This window comes from Taudactylus pleione, unplaced genomic scaffold, assembly GCF_031769625.1.
Source record: "Taudactylus pleione unplaced genomic scaffold, aTauple2 ptg001058l, whole genome shotgun sequence".
Classification (NCBI taxonomy): domain Eukaryota; kingdom Metazoa; phylum Chordata; class Amphibia; order Anura; family Myobatrachidae; genus Taudactylus; species Taudactylus pleione.
Genome location: NW_028285459.1, coordinates 594,210 through 613,267, shown reverse-complemented (window position 1 = coordinate 613,267; position 19,058 = coordinate 594,210). Strand labels below are relative to the sequence as shown.

At 42.0% G+C, this 19,058-nt stretch overlaps 1 protein-coding gene across 2 annotated transcripts in view; it reads left to right on the top strand.

Moving 5' to 3' along the window:
* LOC148453944 (presenilin-associated rhomboid-like protein, mitochondrial) overlaps positions 1-19,058 on the top strand; it is a 98,169-nt gene that overhangs the window by 21,055 nt on the left and 58,056 nt on the right. For both annotated transcript variants that reach the window (XM_088461466.1, XM_088461465.1), the window contains exon 3: positions 11,499-11,685. In XM_088461466.1, coding sequence (XP_088317592.1) covers positions 11,499-11,685 — 187 coding nt within the window. The remainder of the gene's footprint in view (positions 1-11,498; positions 11,686-19,058) is intronic.

Genomic DNA, 19,058 nt, shown 5'->3' with positions numbered 1-19,058 from the left:
GTGCTGTAACCCCCGAAAGTACACTCCAGTCCAAACCAAAAAAAAATTATTTTCTGTGTTTGTGAATTGTGTGCGCAGTAGCCGCACGTGCATCAACAAAGTAGTGCCAAGCGTGCGCCTGTGTCATAAGTAAAGGGCCGGCTGGCTTGACCGTTAAGGGTGCTGTAACCCCCGAAAGTACACTCCAGTCCAAACCAAAAAAAAATTATTTTCTGTGTTTGTGAATTGTGTGCGCAGTAGCCGCACGTGCATCAACAAAGTAGTGCCAAGAGTGCGCCTGTGTCATAAGTAAAGGGCCGGCTGGCTTGACCGTTAAAGGGTGCTGTAACCCACAAAGTACACTCCAGTCCAAACCAAAAAAAAAATTATTTTCTGTGTTTAGCCGCACGTATATATCAAATCGATATAACATAAATGGAGGACCAAACTTTCTCCGATAAAAATAAAATAGAGAAAGATCAAGAACCACTTCCTCCTAGTGCTGAAGCTGCTGCCACTAGTCATGACATAGACGATAACATGCCATCAACGTCGTCTGCCAAGGCCGATGCCCAATGTCATAGTAGAGGGCACATACAATCCCAAATGGCAAAGTTCAGGAAAATGACCTTGAAAAAGACATTTAAATCAGCTGAAGAGAAACGTAAACTTGCCAATATGCCATTTACGACACGGAGTGGCAAGGAACGGCTAAGGTCGATCCCTAGTATGTTCATGACTAGTGGTTCAGCTTCACATGACGATGGAAGCCCTCCTCCCACTAAAAAAATCAAAAGAGTTAAGCTGGCAAAAGCTCAGCGAAGAACTGTGCTTTCTAAGAAGATATCACAAATCCCCAAGGAGAGTCCAAGTGTGGTGGTGGTTGCGATGCCTGACCTTCCCAGCACTGGACGGGAAGAGGTGGCTCTTTCCACCATTTGCACGCCCCCTGCAAGTGCTGAAAGGAGCACCCACAGTCCACTTGCTGATATGCAAATTGAAGATGTCACTGTTGAAGTACAACAGGATGAGGATACTGGTGTAGCTGGCGCTGAGGAGGAAGTTGGCGAGGAGGATTCTGATGGTGATGTGGTTTGTTTAAATCAGGCTCCGGGGGAGACAGTTGTTGTCCGTGGGATGAAAAAGCCCATCACGGTCATGCCTGGGCAGAAGACCAAACATTCCACCTCTTTGGTCTGGCAATATTTCTATCCAAATCCAGACAACAACTGTCTTGCCATATGTACCATATGTAAAGGTGAAATAAGTAGGGGTAGGGACGTCAACCACCTAGGAACATCCTCCCTTATCCGGCACCTGCAGCGCGTTCATAAAAAGTTACTGTCAAGTTCAGAAACTTTGGCTAAGACCGTAAGCAGTCCAGGGACACCTAAATCCCGTTGTCCTGTTGTATCCAAGCGCCTGCAAACCACACCGTCAACTCCCTCCTCGTCAATTTCCTCCTTAGTCAGGATCGGAAGTAGTCCTGCAGGCCATGTCACTGGCATGACTGACTCTCCTATCCGGGATTCCTCTGGAGGATCCTGCATTGCTACGCCTACTGCTGCCGCTGCTGCTGTTGCTGCTGCTGGGAGTCGTTCATCATCCCAGAGAGGAAGTAGGAACACCACTACTTTTACTAAACAATTGACCCTCCAACAGTCCTTAGCGAGGAGGATGAAGTACGACAGCAGTCATCCTGAAGCAAAACGTATAACTGAGGCCTTGACTGCTATGTTGGTGTTAGACGTGCGTCCGGTATCCGCCATTAGTGCAGTGGGATTTAGACAATTGATGGAGGTAGTGTGTCCCCGGTTCCAAATCCCGTCTAGATTCCACTTCACTAGGCAGGCGATACCGAGACTGTACAGAAACGTCAGAAAAAGTGTCCTCAGTGTCCTGAAAAATGCCGTTGTACACAATGTCCACTTAACCACGGACATGTGGACAAGTGGAACAGGGCAGACTAAGGACTATATGACTGTGACAGCCCACTGGGTAGATGTATCACCTTACGCAGCAACAGCAGCAGCGTCACCAGTAGCAGCATCTCAGAAACGCCAGCTCGTTACAAGGCAGGCTACGCTGTGTATCACCGGTTTCAGTAAGAGGCACACCGCCGACAACCTCTTAGAGAAACTGAGGGAAATCATCGCCCAGTGGCTTACCCCACTTAGACTCTCCTGGGGATTTGTGATATCTGACAATGCCACCAATATTGTGCGGGCATTACATCTGGGCAAATTCCAGCACGTCCCATGTTTTGCTCACACAATAAACTTGGTGGTGCAGAATTTTCTGAAAAGCGACAGGGGCGTGCAGGAGACGCTTTGGGTGGCCCGAAAAATTTCTGCCCACTTTCGCCATTCAGCGACTGCGTGCCGAAGACTGGAGCGCCAGCAAACACTCTTGAACCTGCCCCGCCATCACCTGAAGCAAGAGGTTGTGACGCGGTGGAACTCAACCCTCTATATGCTTCAGAGGATGGAGGAGCAGCAAAAGGCCATACAAGCCTATACATCCACCTATGACATAGGCAAAGGAGGGGGTATGCACCTGACTCAAGCGCAGTGGAGAATGATTTCCGTGTTGTGCAAGGTTCTCCAGCCCTTCAAACTTGCCACACGTGAAGTCAGTTCAGACACAGCCAGCTTGAGTCAGGTCATTCCCCTCATCAGGCTTTTGCAGAAGCAGCTGGAGAAAGTGAAGGAGGAGCTAAGACGGAGCGATTCCGCTCGGCATGTGGGACTTGTGGATGAAGCCCTTCATTCGCTTTGCCAGGATTCCAGGGTGGTCAATCTGTTGAAATCAGACCACTACATTTTGGCCACCGTGCTTGATCCTAGGTTTAAAGCCTATGTGGTGTCTCTCTTTCCGGCCGACACAAGCCTGCAGAGGTGCAAAGACCTGCTGGTGAACACACTGTCAGCTGAAGCGGAACGTGACACGTCAACGGCTCCTTCTTCATTTTCTCCCGCAACTGGGGCTGCCAGGAAAAAACTTAGGTATCCTAAGCAACCCGCTGGCGGTGATGCAGGGCAGGCAGGACCAAGTTTGGACATCTGGTCCGGACTGAAGGACCTGGCAACAATTTCTGACATGTCTACTGTCACTGCATATGATACTGTCACCATTGACAGAATGGTGGAGGATTACATCGGTGACAGCATCCAAGTAGGCATGTCAGACAGTCCATACCTGTACTGGCAGGAAAAAGAGGCAATTTGGAGGCCCCTGTACAAGCTGGCTCTATTTTACCTGAGTTGCCCCCCCTCCAGTGTGTACTCCGAAAGAGTGTTTAGTGCAGCCGGGAACCTTGTCAGCGAAAGGCGTAGGAGGTTGCTTCCACAGAATGTGGAGAAGATGATGTTCATCAAAATGAATTATCAGCTCTTCCAGGGAGACCAGCCTCCAGAAGGTACAGAGGGACCTGTGGTGGTGGATTCAAGTGGGGACGAGTTAATACTTTGTGAGGATGAGGATGTACACACTGAAGAGGGTGAGGAATCGGTGGATGAGGAGGATGAGGATGACATCTTGCCTCCGTAGAGCCAGTTTGTGCAGGGACACATTAATTGCCAGCTTGTTTTGTGGGGGCCCAAACGAACCAATCATTTCAGCCACAGTTGTGTGGCAGACCCTGGCGCTGAAATGATTGATTTGTTAAAGTGTGCATGTCCTGTTTATACAACATAAGGGTGGGTGGGAGGGCCCAAGGACAATTCCATCTTGCACTTCTTTTTTTTCTTTGCATTATGTACAGTTTGGGGCCTAGTTTTTCTAACTGCCATCCTGTCTGCCACTGCAGTGTCACTCCTAGATGGGTCACGTGTTTGTGCCGCCCACTCGTGTCGCTTAGCATAGTCATCCAGCTACCTCGGTGCAACCTTTTGGACATGAAAACACTATTGTGAGGTGTGAGGTGTTCAGAATAGACTGGAAATGAGTGGAAATTAAGGTTATTGAGGTTAATAATAGCATAGGAGCAGAGAAACCAACAAATTCTGTGATTTTAGCTGTTTTTATGCTTTTTAAAAAAAAAATACAGATCCAAAACACAAAACCAAGAACCCAAAACACGGAAGGGTGGTTTTGGCAAAACCAATCCAGATCCAAAACACGAAGAAAGATCCAGATCCAAAGCCAAAACACAAAACACGAAAAGTGGCCGGTGCACACCCCTAGTATGTATATATGTGTGTATGTGTATGTATATATATATATATATATATATATATATATATAACAGACATAGATATAGTGCCCCTAGTAGTAGTAGTCGTCCCCCCCCCCCCTCCTCCACCCTTCCAGCAGTGCCCCCAGTTGTCCCCCCTTCCAGCAGTGCCCGACAGACACACACACACACGAAGAAAAAAAAATTCCACTTACCTTATTCCCCGCTCCGGCGTCCGCTCCTCCGTCCAGCATCCTCCCGCGCCGGACCGCTCTGCATGATGGGAGAGACAGTGGAGAGATTTAAGGCATATTCTCCAGAAATACTTTTATGTTCTTAAAACAGATAAAGATTTGGCGACTATATTAGGTCCCCAAATTGATATAAGCTGGAGGAGATCAAGAAACTTGAAATACCATTTGACACATAGTCATTTTGGTTCTAAAAAGAAATCAAAAGACTAAAACATCGGTTCCTATAAGGGTGGACATTGCAAGGCCTGTGAATTTATGGTAAAGAAAAGCCATTTTAAAGACAGATATGATAATAAGTGCATAATAAAAATTTTTATTGTTCCACTTTTGTGGTCATATATTGTTTGACCTGCCCATGTAATAAGATATATGTGGGCATGACTAAGAGACAATTAAACAAGAGACTAATGGAACATGTCTACAACATCAATAATGCACAGAAAGATGAGAGGAGAATGAAGACCCTCACAAGTGTGGCGAGACACTTTTTGAAGTTTCATGAGGGTAAAAGTAAAGGATTGCAGGCATTTGGAATGGAGAAAATTCAGTTGGGCCTAAGAGGGGGAGACATTACTTGTGAACTCCTTAAAAGAGAGGCTAGATTGATATTTCTAATGGATAGTGTGACACCCCAAGGTTTTAATGAAAATATAAACTTTTCCATGTTTCTATAAAATATGAATTTTTCTCTTATATATAAATTTACCTATATATAAATGTACTTTACCTATATATAAATTATTCTCTTTATGCCACATATTACGTTAACACTATTTATTAATTTAGGTTAAGTTTTATTATAATATAATTTATTGTATTAGTTATGCACTTTATTATAAGGAAGGATTTTATTGTTTATTATAATACTTTACTGTTGGGCATAATCTGTAGTCAATAATTACTTTATTATTACACAAGTATAAATATTTTATGTTTTTAGATATTTTATAATGGTAATATTTATTTATTTATGTAATTGAGATGTATCACTGTTAACATTATTGTATACACTAATTCACAAATATTAAATGCTATAGTTATTTATATATTTTGAGACACTGTTTATTTATGGTATTTGATATATTATATAGGGATAATAATGGGTATTTAATTTATTATCTAGTCATTATTTGATTAATGTATAGGTTTATATTAGGCACTACATATATTTATAATTTATATTTATTTTACACAATTAGATTATGGATTAAAACAACAATGTTATTTATTTAATAATATGGGCTATTTAGGGTTAATATGGTTATTAAACGAATATTGTAGATATTAATTATTAATAATATGATTATTAATATATAAAATTTATTATTCACTGGTAGATCTATGATTATTTTTATAGTTATAATTAATTTTTATTATATAATATTTATTATGTATGATTTATTATTGTGGTATATATTATATATATATATAATAAATAGGAAGTGTTAGATATTATTATATAAGATCTATGGCTTTTGCCAAACATTGTCTTCAAAGTTGAATGATTTGAGACCAATTAGATTTGCCTCTTCTCTTTTTTCAAATCAGTGACAGTTACTGATTGGTGGACTGAAGTATAAAAAACCCGGGAAAGGTAACAGTCGGCTTATCTATTGAAAAAGCTACAGCGAAACGCGCTTCGGCGTTAGGCTGTAGTATAAATATTTGTGCCCAGTTAAATTGAGAAAGTACTGATATACTATAATGTGTCTTAAATTGTGAATGTACAAGCCGCTACTAACCTCCGATGTTAAGGGGGTTTGACCGCGGCACTAGTGCTGCACGTTGTGACTGACAGCATTTAGGCAGAGACTAGCCGGCAATAGTAACGGCTAATAGCTGACCGTGGCTACGGGGTCTGATTGCGGCAAGAGTGCTGCATGCTGCTACATCAGACACTACCATTATTACCCCGCAAGTAGTTCTAACCCCCCCTACACTCACCACAGCAACACCCACCTACTATTCATCCCAAACAAACCACCCACCAACGGCAAACTACCCACCCTACACTCCTGATACCCCAGCCACCTCCACCTTCCAAACTCTGCCCCCACCCACCTCCTCCTACCAACCTCCTCCTGCCTTCCTGCTCCCCCAACCACCTCCTCTTTCCAAACAACTCAGCCCCCACCCACATCCTCCTACCAACCTCATCCCCCATCCACCTCCTCCTACCATTTTACTCCCCGAGCAGGATACTCCATCCGCCGCCTCCTACCAAACTACTTCTACACCCTCACCACCCAATTTTTTCACACTATTACGCAAAGCATGTGAGAACAATCAGGATTTATCATAAATTGTTATGTGTTTCCCAAATTATTTTACAAACTTGTTTGGTACTAATGAAGCTTCATACTCCCTGAGAAGTATGGTGCTGAATGCAGCATGGTGTTTGTGACCCAGACTCTCAGGCGGCTAGGAGCACATGCTGGAAGTGCATGTCAGTGGGGCAGGGCACCACTGACTTTGCACTTTCTGCATGTATTTGTGCCCCAAACACCAAAGCTCATGCCACACCATACTTATCAGGGATTGGGTAACTTGGTGATACTTTTAACATTTTAGAATATATATATATATATATACACACACACACATACATACATATATACAAATAAAGTTTCACATAAGTATTTGTTTTACACATTTTATAGCCCATGTTGGCAGCATAAACTGCACAAAAACCCAAAATAAATCTTATTTTTGTGTTTAATTTTTCACATAACAAACAAACTATAGAAAGTTAAAACAATACATTTCTCTGGTTTGACTATAAAAAAAAAAGTGTGGTGTGTGTTTTATCTTAGCACCTTCACGATAGCCTTGCACGTCTCCGGTATAATGCATCCCAAAGCTTGAGCAGAGATGCAGGTCCCAAACTTTAGGTCCTCAAAGGGGCGTCCCGTAGCCAGGTACCTCAGCGTAGCCACGAGCCTCTCCTCAGCCATGATGGCCAACCGAAATTTGGTGTCCTGCTTCCGGATATAAGGGGTCACTAGATGCAGCAATTCCTGGAAGATGGTGTCATCCATTCGCAGGAAGTTGAGGGAGAACAATCCGGATGACTACCGCATCTCCATCAGCATGGGCATATAGGATTGACTCTCCCTCTCCAGCATCCAATCCTTGGTCCAGCAGGGCCTCATCCTCCTCCTATGCTGGGCCCTCTCCCTCTCCTCACTCAGCTTGACCACAGCATAGGGCAGAAGTGCTCTATAACGGCAGGGATCCATCACCACAAAAAAAGCAGAAAAGAGACCACAGGAAATAGAGCAAGAAGCACTTTGTAAAACCAGGCAATACAAAGCAATGCACAGTAGCTAGCAATGTGGTGCGTTCAGCAGGGTAAAAACCAAGCCTCAAAGATCAAACAGGAGTGCACAGAGCTGAAGAGGCAGGCATTTTTTTTATATCCCCCCCCACCCCCCCAGTGAAGCACAACCCTCTATTTAAATTTGGGGCCAATCTATCGCATGTTTTTGGGTGAGGCGCATGATCAACCCTATCACAATCCGTCATATAGTGACGCGTGATCGTACGACTGATTTCATGTAAATCGTGTGTGAAAAAAAAGCACAAAATCATTTGGTCAGGTCTGCCGGGGAGCTCCGGGGAATTCAAGGGAAATAGTATGATGAATTTGATCTCGCACTAGTGTATGGTCACCTTTTATATACACTGGTCATCTCCAGATTGGACTACTGTAACCTCCTCTTATATGGCTTACCTGCTTCCCATTCCAATCTGTCCTCAATGCTGCTGCTCAGCACATCTTCCTCTCCAAAAGGTTCTACATCTGCCTCCCTTCTCCTACAACCGGTCCACTGGCTCCCCTTCAGATCCCAATTCAAGGTTCTTACACTCACTTACAAAGCCCTCACCCATTCTTCTCCCATTTACATCTCTGACCTCATCTCCCTTCAATCCCCCGTCCGCCTTCTATGCTCAACAAATGCATGTCACCTCTTATGCCAACTGATTACTTCCTCCCACTCCCACCTCCAAGATTTTGGCCATGCTGCTCCCTACCTCTGGAATGCTCTCCCTCTGCCTATCAGACTCTCCACCTCTCTACAAATCAAACGGGCTCCAAGGCCCACTACTTCATCAAAGCCTTCCAGCTCTCATCCTAACCCTCTGCTAGTTTCTCCTTCTTCCCAGTCTACCCCATCTGTGTCACACCTGTTTGGCTGGCCCGTCCTTTTACAATGCAAGCTCTCACAAGCAGGGCCTCTACCCTCTTGTGCTAATCCTTATACTATCATCTACTCCTCACTCGGGCGCCTAACACCTGGTTACTTATGCCCTGTTGCTTATTTGAGTGTTATGACTAATGCAGCATTGTATATAGACCTTGTCCTTCATTGTATTTTAAGTCACCTGTTGCTTGTTGACTTATTTGTAAGGCAGGGCTTGATTAATTTTTCTAAATTCTAGGATCCAGGAAGAAAGTGTAGGAGCCAGACCACCGTCCCCCCCAAAAAAAAATTACAGGAGTGAGGAGCAAAGCTCTGTGTTATGCAACTGTTATACATACTATACTAGTCCACAAAATGGTCACAGTTGAATGGATACAGTAAAATGGAGGCCTCCTCACTGTTCTGCACAGCTCCCCTGCTCCACCCCCCACCCTCCAGTAATAACGGAATACATTTCACATAAAACAATTATGCCAAAAAGTACAACAAAAACCCCCTCCCCTCGTGGTCACACCACTATCCCTCTGAAGCCCCCCTGCAATCCCGGGCCATGAATAGACCCTACTACCGGAGAGCTCTATGCAGCCGGCGATAAGAGACAGTAGACAGCCGGGACGTACAGGAGGATCAGCATAAACTGGGACAGACAGCAGAGATCAGAGCAGACCAGGATGGAGAGGAGTCGTCAATGCTGGCCGGGACGGACAGTGGCACAGCAGTCACCGCAGGTGACACTCAGTACATGCACTCTTGTGCATGATATGAACACGCAATACTATAGGCACAAATCTCCGCCGGAGCTGATGAGGATCTGCTTCCTCCCTCACTGCAAAATCTAGTAGCCAGGCAGCAAATTCTGGTAGCCATGGCGACCTGGCCCCCAACATTTGTCGAACCCTGTAGTAAGGCGTTGTGGAACACTTGTGGCACCATATAAAGGATTTTTTTTTTTTTAAACTTATTTTTATTGAAGCAATAAATGTTACAGCAGCATATGGCAAATAGAACGCACAGCTCAATATGACAGATAGATGATAGGTGTATCACATTGTTAGAAAAAAGGTATAACACAAAAGCAAACAACAAAAAAAGGAGAGAAAGTAGTCCATATAATGGAATGCACTAATGTGTCATTGAATACTATAATATTAAAACATAACTTTTATTCAATATAAATTTAAACACACAAATAATATAAAATCAGCGAAGTAAAATGACAGTAAAGTAGGAAAACATTAAAATAAGGGCTGTAGCATTGCCTTGCTTTAAATATAAGGTCAGACATCAGTCTTTCAAATTGTATTCTTTGGTCCTGGACCATTCCTTGCACCGCTGCACTGACATATGCCGCAAAGCTGTCTTATTCATCCGGTGGTTTCAATAAGGCCTCTCTGGCCTGGCGAAATAGTGGGTCTTCTTCCTTATTAATATTTTTGGCTTTCTGCCTTTGTTTTATGGAAATTGGTGGGGTGGGGTTTCGAGTCGCAACACTATCTTCTCCACTGTGTAGGTCCGGATTGCTGGGGATATCTGAAGTCTGTAAAAAGAGAACACTTGTCGAAGCAGGATTACAAGTGACAGGGCTCGGACGTACGATGCATCGCATGCTGAAAAACATGGCACGATCAACATAGGATTACGATGGATAATATGTGCTGCACATCCGATCATATGATCCAATTAAAAGCGCTGCGGGGGTGCTCATCGGATGGTATTAAAGTTAAAAAGTGCACAATTTCTACAGGATTGATCGTACGGTGTGTCGAAAATCGTGGAATCGTCCAGAAATCGCGTATGTGTATGGCCAGCATAAGGGTTTGAGTAGCATAGTAGCATCCTGGGTGAGAGAGGATCTATTTTTGAGATGGAAATGGCAGAACTGCGAGAGGTGATAAATTTGTGGTTTGAAATAGAGGGAAGAGTCCATGATAACTGCCAAGACAGCGCTTTGGGGGTAGAGGAGCTAGTTGTGCCGTCAATTGATAATTAAATTGTGGGAAGTGAGGTGATACGGGAGGGTGGGAAGATGATCAGCTCAGTCTTGGACATATTAAGTTTAAGAAAGTGCTGTGACAACCAAGAAGAGATGGCTAAGAGACAGTTGCAGATACGAGTGAGGAGAGGGAGAAAAGGTCAGCGGAGGAAAGGTATATCTGAGTATCCTCAGCATAGAGATGATATTGGAGGTCAAAGGAGCTGATGAGTTCACCTAGAGAGGAACAAGAACAGAACCTTGGAGAACACCTACTGTAAGCGGAAGTGGGGCGGAAGAGGAGTCACGAGAGGAGACAAATTTTATTTTATTTAATATTCTAGGATTGCATTTTTTTTTTTTCTTCTAGTTGATTGACACATACTGTAGATATTTTATTTCAACATGTTAATAAAATAGTTCCATATAAGACCAAAGTAATCTTGTTCAAAATTAGCTTTGGTAGATCAAAAGAATAAACATTAACGGTGGATGAAACATGAGGCCATGCAAAACCATATACATTTGTCCTGTTAAAACTAATGGAATAGTGTGTGAGGACTGTAAGCAACTATTGTGTGCAGCCAGTGGATGGGTCCTTTTTAAACTGAGGTGTACATGTAGCAGGCTAGTTTTAAGATAGCCCTTTTTTTTAGAAATATTAAAAGGGGTTGTCCGCTTTGGGACATTCGCTCCTTGAATAAACATTCCTCCCACGTATAGCGTGAATGGAAAACAATGTTTTACTGTCTTTCCACAGTTGTTCAACAGAGCAGAGAGCAAATCTACGAACCCAGTCTTTAGGGAACCCCCCCTTTTTTGGTTTTCTCTGACTAAATGGCTTTATTAAAATTAAACTTCTATTCATTGGCATGTGGTCTGTGCTAATTTCTGTGCCTTTTTACATTATTTAGGCTTCTGATTGAACAGAGGAGTGGTTTCAGAAGGGTTTCAAAGAAGCCAGAAAGAGTTGAATCTGAGGTTCGGAATGGCAGTGGGACAGTTAAAAGTAGCTTTACACCATCTGTGGCAGAACCTGTCTACCCCATACGTACCAACATGCTTAAACAACTTTACAAGCCTTTTCTCTTCACTGTTGGGGTATGTAAACTTTATTACTACTGATATAAATTTATATTTCTACCTTTTTAAAGGTGTTAATTAAGTTAAATGGCTACTAACCCTTATAATTTTATTTTTCAGATATTGAACAGGAAATGTAAATATTATTCAGTATTTACATCCCACTGCAATTCTGTTTAATTATCTTCCTACTCCGTTAGACATCTGCAACTTTTCCCATATCTTTAACAAGACACTATGATGGGATCTGATAGTCAGAAAGCCAAGACCAGACACAGATTTCCACAGTCTTTGACTCCTCATATTCTTAAATTTCACCATAGATTGACTTTTATTCCTATAAACCTATACACAGACAGTGACATTAACTTAAGGTGCCTACACACTTACCGATTTTTTTATTTTATTTTATACACGATGTGGCCGATTCCGACACATCGGAATGACAGATCGTGTAAAAAAATGCCCAAATCGTGAGATCACAATAACGATGCGATGCTCGTCCCCGCTGGTCGCACATCGCATCTTCAGATCTGCTGTGCTGTAGGGCATATTTGCCAATCTGGGGCAAAATCCACTGGATGCACGATAGATCTTAAGTCAGATTGGACATTTTTTACTCCAAATCATGTGTAGGACTGCCTGGGAGCTGCCAGGGGAGAGTTCAAAGGAAATCGTAAATCGTGAGCACATCGCCAAGTGTGTAGGCACCTTTAGACTAACATTACTCAAGCTAACATTACTTTGGTGTCCGATGTTTATCACTACAGGACTTGAAGGAAAAATATAGAATTTCATGCCAGGTATAATCTGAGTGTGTTCTTCTGGAGAAATGTCCACCCATATTCTACATGTGGATTCAACCAGTGACCTATACCATAGTCACAGGAAGGGGTAGGTAGAGGGGTAAGGGGCAGGGGGTGACCTCATATAATCTTGCTGCAGTCAAGCCAAGCAGCCCCTCTTGTGTGACAGGTCCCGTGTGTCACTGCTAGAAATGCATTTAACTTGCAATGTGATGCGAATAGGACGCACCAGGAGACTGTGCTGATGAATTTGATATGCGACACTTGTATATCTGTGAGCGACCGAGACTGAATCTATATACGAAATGCTAAGATGCTGCAGCTTTTTTAAATGCAAAGTTCCGTTGTGCTTCGTATACAGACTTGGACGTACAAACATATACAAGTGTCGCATATCAAATTAATCTGCACAGTTCTCTCTCACATTGTGACCAGCGCTAGGAGAGTTGCACGGGGCCTGGCAGCTCACTCGTGTCAGGCATATTACGATACATGACGTATTTTTTTTAATTGGATACTACAGATATCGCAAGTGTGCATACCCGCGGTAATGAAATGGGCATGATATGCTCTCATTTTCTTGCTGCGAAAATTGTGCTCTCAATTGGATATGCCACTAGATGTATGAGTACGCATCTGTACGTCCAGGTTTTCATAGCCTACATTTGTGTAAATTTGAACTTTGCCTATATGATTATGCCCCATTACGTCCCAGTTCCATTTCTCCGCTTTTAGATGTAAGTAACTCTGAGAAAATAATTAAATTTAAGTACAAATATAACATTTCTCTTTCCTCCATGGGGGATACTGGGATCACGTTGGGTATAGGCTGCTGAGGAGGAGTCTGGGCACCAAATGGTTACATTCTTTTACCCAGCAGCACAGTCTCCCTCTCCCCTATACCCTGGCTCCAACACTAGGGGGACCAGTTTTCGTTTGGTGGCCAAGGAGTGGTCATGGTTTTAAGGGGCTGCTATTAAGCAGCCTCAATTTATTTTCTTTCAAGGTGGAAAAAAAACAAATGAACCAATTTTTTTAAATTTTTTTTTATTTTTTTTGCATTATTGTTTTAATGGAAAAAAATGGAATCCTACTCATTATATTAAAACTGTGAAACAGTGCTATGAATTAGAAACCTTGATCAACCATATAATACTTTCTAACATTAACAATCCACAGTTATTAGGATTTCTGTCTCATCAGAAGAGAGCCAGACTAATACCCCTTTCATACAGCTAGCAATAACCCTGATTATTACACGTAATTGTGCAGCAACCCGGGTTATTGTGTTGTGTGAAAGGACCCCATTGAAATAACCCGGGCCGAGTGGCCCAGCATTTCAACCCAGGTAACGAGCAGGGTTAAACACTGGTTCAACCCGGCTCAGCAGGTGATGGCGTCGTCGTCATCGACCCGGCAATAGGCCGGGGCGGTCCGCAAGTCTGAAAGGGATCTCACCCGGGGTGGAGCCGTCTACAAAATCCTGGATGCGACCCAGATTGGCAGTGTGAAAGGTGTATAAAGTGGCACATCCACTAGCAGACTGTGAAACGACTGCACGATTCCGACATTGTAATCGTGCAGTCATTTCACAGTCTGTGCTGTGCCTACACTGAACGATCAGTAGTTCAGTGTACGCTCATTCCCGAACATGACCAATCTGTTATCGGCAGATTGAGCGGCATGTTCGGGCGATGATAGATGTCAAAAACCACTAGCGGGAGTGCGCATCTCTGGTCGTTTTTGACATTAAGCTGCCCGATAAATAAGCAATTTAACGATATCGATGTCGTTATCGTTCAATTGGTCTGTTTAATCGGGTAATGGATACCCGCCTTTAGTCTTTCTTTCTTCCTCTCATCTCATTAGGGCTGAATGTTTTGAATTGAAATAAACATGAAGGAGAGTAAACCATGAGGTGTTTCTATGTGTATTGCCTCTTTAATGTGTTTAAGTTGTTCGCCCTTTAAGATTGAGAATGTTAGTTGTGGTTTTCTCCTGTCCTATAGGATTGTTTATGGAGTCTTAGCTGATGCTAGGCAGATCTAATACCTCTCTGATCTGGTTCACCCTCCCTATTTCTCTGTTGTATGTGAATTTACTCTATTTGTTCAGCTCACTCAAATGAAGTCCACAAGCAACATTAATGTGGAATAATACCAGGGGGATATCCTTATGTAGTACGCTTTTTTTTTTTTAAGGAGCTACGCCGCCATTCCTGTGGTCATTTGGTTTAAACCAGCCAACCCGTTTTTCGATTTATTCTTTTATTTACTGAGCAGTCAGTGAGTCAGCGTCTCAGGGGCGTCCTCACTTCCGCTCCACTGATCCCCAGTGCTGGTTGTCAGAGCACTGACTGGGTCAGTGACCCCGGCCCGACTCCAGCACACTGATAGGGAGCCGCAGCCGGACACACTGGGGACAGGTAAGGAGGCTCCCTGCTTGCAGGGAGCCACGTGTTGAGCAGCTGTTACCGCTGGTGAAGAGGGCCACAGGCTATACTAACAGTGGGGGTCAGGTAGTCTCTGCACCCAAACTAGACCACCAGGGCAATGTGACATTGTTATTAACGGTGACCATATTCCTGGGGTTTTGGTCAGACTGAGGAGGTTAGCCTTCACTATTGGATCCTCCCCCCCAACCCTTAGTGCATCCCCTCCTGCAGGACACCTGCCATTTGTAAATTCTCCCACCCTTCAATGCTGTGCGTCCATTTTACATAATTTCCGGTATTCAGCTTTACGGAAAGAGACACCGGAGTTGCCTCCCATTTTAACCTCACTCCTGCAGTCAGGTTATATTAAGCTCTTCTCTCCCCTGTTGGAGCTTGGTTGTAGAACAATATTTGCCACTTTTTTTTTTTTGCATTGAATATTCGGTGAGCAAGTTTGTTGCTAAGTGCATAGGAGTACTTTGTGTGACTTCCTCCCTTCTCTTCTGTCCCTGTCTTCTATTTGTTTCTATAGAAGGATTTTCTATACCCCTGTAGATATATATATATATATATATATATATATATATATATACATCCATCCACATGTAGCGGCACTCGTCGGACACAATTTGAAACAGAAGAACGGAGACTGCAACTTCAACGTTTCGAGTTTATTCAACTCGTCATCCTGATGACGAGTTGAATAAACTCGAAACGTTGAAGTTGCAGTCTCCGTTCTTCTGTTTCAAATTGTGTCCGACGAGTGCCGCTACATGTGGATGGAAGTATGTATTGGTCTGGCAGGCACCACGGTCGTTACAGAATTAAAGGGAGTGCCGATCGCATTGGATCTCTCTCTATATATATATATATATATATATATATATATATATATATATATATATATATATATATATATATATATATAAAAATATATACAGTGCCTTGCAAAGGTATTCACCCCCTTGGCTTTTTCCCTTTTTGTTACATTACAACCTGTAATTTATTTTTTAAATCTGAATTTTTGTGATGGATATGCACAAAATAGTCTAATTTGATGAAGTAAAATGAGAAAAATATATTTAAAAAAGAATCTTTATAAATAAAATTCTGAAAATTGGCATGTGCATATGTAATCACCCCCTTTGCTATGGAGCCCCTCATAAGTTCTGGTGGAACCAATTACCTTCACATAATTAGTGAAATGAGGTCCACCTGTGTGAAATCTAAGTGTCACATGATCTGTCAGTATAAACACACCTTCTTCTGAAAGGCGCCAGAGGCTGCAACACCACTAAGCAAGAGGCATCACACCATGAAGAACAAGGAGCTCTCCAACAAGTCAGGGACAAAGTTGTTGAGTAGTACAATTCTGGGTTGAGTTCTAAAAAAAAATATCAAAATCTTTGATGATCCACCAAAAGCACCATCAAATCCATCATCATCAAATGGAAAGAACATGGTACCACAACAAACCTGCCAAGAGAGGGCCGCCCACAAAACTCACAGACCGGGCAAGGAGGGCATTAATCAGAGAGGCAGCACAGAGACCAAAGGTAACCCTGAAGGAGCTACTGAGTTCCACAGCAGAGACTGGTGTATCTGCATGTGACCACAGTAAGCCATACACTCCATAGAGCTGGGCTTTATGGAAGAGTGACCAGAAAAAAGCAATTACTTAGTGATAACAATAAGAAGACACGATTTGAGTTTGCCAAAAGGCACATGGGCGACTCCCCAAATGTATGGAGGAAGGTGCTCTGGTCAGATGAGACTAAAATGTAACTTTTCGTCCACCAAGGAAAACGCTATGTCTGGCGCAAACCCAACACCTCCCATTACCCCAAGAACACCATCCCCACAGTGAAACGTGGAGGCAGCATCATGCTGTTGGGATGTTTTTCAGCAGCAAGGACTGGAAAACTGAGTCGAGTCGAAGGATAGCTGGATGGTGCTAAATGCAGGGATATTCTTGAGAAAAACCTGTTTGTCTGCCTGTGATTTGAGACTGGGACGGAGGTTCACCTTCCAGCAGGACAATGACCCAGAGCATACAGCTAAAGCAGCACTCAAGTGGTTTAAGGGGAAACATTTAAATGTGTTGGAATGGCCTAGTCAAAGCCCAGATCTCAATCCAATTGAGAATCTGTGGTCAGACTTGAAGATTGCTGTTCACAAGCAGAAACCATCCAACATGAAGGAGCTGGAGCAGTTTTGCCTTGAGGAATGGGCAAAAATCCCAGGGGCAAGATGTGGCAAGCTTATATATATATATATATATATATATATATGAGTCTTGTTTACAAGTCCTGTGAGTGCCGCTGTTATTGTATATATATCTGGCCTGTTTGGACCATCAGAGGGCACCCAGGCATGTACAGTTTATCTATTTGTGGAGTGTCGGCGTTATTTTGAGATATACATACATATATATATATATATATATATATATATATATAATGTACACAGGAGGCGGCACTCAGAGTCTGGGTAGCAAGTTAAAGACGTGTAGATTTAATCAATCATACATACAGTACATCGATGTTTCGGGGCCTCTCACCCCTTCATCAGGATAACAAGAATGCATATCAACTGTAAAAAACAAACTTAAATACCTTACCCCACCGTACGTCTTCTCCCATCCTACACGCCAGCCCGGGTCCCGGAAGTCCAGTTCCAACACGTGCCGGTGGACACCAGGTGACCGGCGCATCCGTGACGCAGTCAGGCGCACAGGATGACAGAGCAGGGACATACCAGACAACGCGTTGTCATGGTAACCCTGTAACCAACAAGTGAAAACATAACAGAACATTAATAACACAAACACTGAAGATAAATATACTTAAGCCGCATAGACTCCAACTATGTTGGTACCCAAATGAATTTTCTTATTAAAATACAATTCTAAAAATGCCGACCATATGTACTATAACTGTAACCTTAAAGTGTTTTAAGAAAAAATGTAATATTACATCAATGTGATGTGTATAAAAAACGTGCTGTAAACAATTACAATATGTGCTGATTAATGTATGGCAACAAATATTTGCCAATGTGACGTAATGCCAACCCTTAACCACAAGATGGCATTTATATATATATATATATATATATATATATATATATATATATATATATATATATATATGAAAAAATATATCAAAAAGTGTCAGTGTGAATGAATAAAAAGTGAAATAAACAACTGTGAAAAAATGTGGAAAAAAGGCAAAAGAATTTAAATGAGAAAATTAAAAACTAGACATAATTATACTAGACATAGTATAGTTGCCTGAAGTTGCCTAATAGTATGATCATATTACAATTCATGTTGAATATGAAATGTCAAACAAGCTAATGTCAGTCCTATATTAAACAACTCTATGTAACCAAAAACACTATCTATGAGGCAGATAGTTGACATCATATTACTATATCTTATATAAGAATAGATACATGCTTTCAGTATTTAAGGGACATTATGGCCACACCTTCTTTATTAAAGGCAATACATTATCGGCAGGTATTCTGTACAGTAGATTTTTTTATAAATAGTGATGCATATATCAATAGATTTTTGTAGGGTAGTTTCTTCATGTGTCTTATGTATTATGAAAATATTTTTGGTTTTGTAAGCTTATGTGGAGCATATGTCCACAAGTTGTTGTTTTTTTTTAAAAAAAAACAACATATTTTATACTTGAATATTTTTCCTTTATATCTTCACATTTTAGATGTCTAGTATAATTATGTCTAGTTTTTCACTTTTTCATTTAAATTCTTTTGCCTTTTTTCCACATATTTTTCACAGTTGTTTATTTCACTATTTTTATTCATTCACACTGACACTTTTTGATACTATATTTTTTCATATACAGGTTGAGTTTCCCATATCCAAATATTCCGAAATACGGAATAATTTTGGCATGACTGAGATAATGAAACCTTTGATTTTTGATGGTTCAATGTACACAAACTTTGTCTAAGGTACAAATTATTAAACATATTGTATAAAATTACCTTCAGGCTGTGTGTATAAGGTGTATATGAAACATACATGAAATTAATTTATGTACACAAACTTTGCTTGAGCCACAAAATATTGAAAATATTGTATAAAATGACCTGCAGGCTGTGTGTATAAGGTGTAT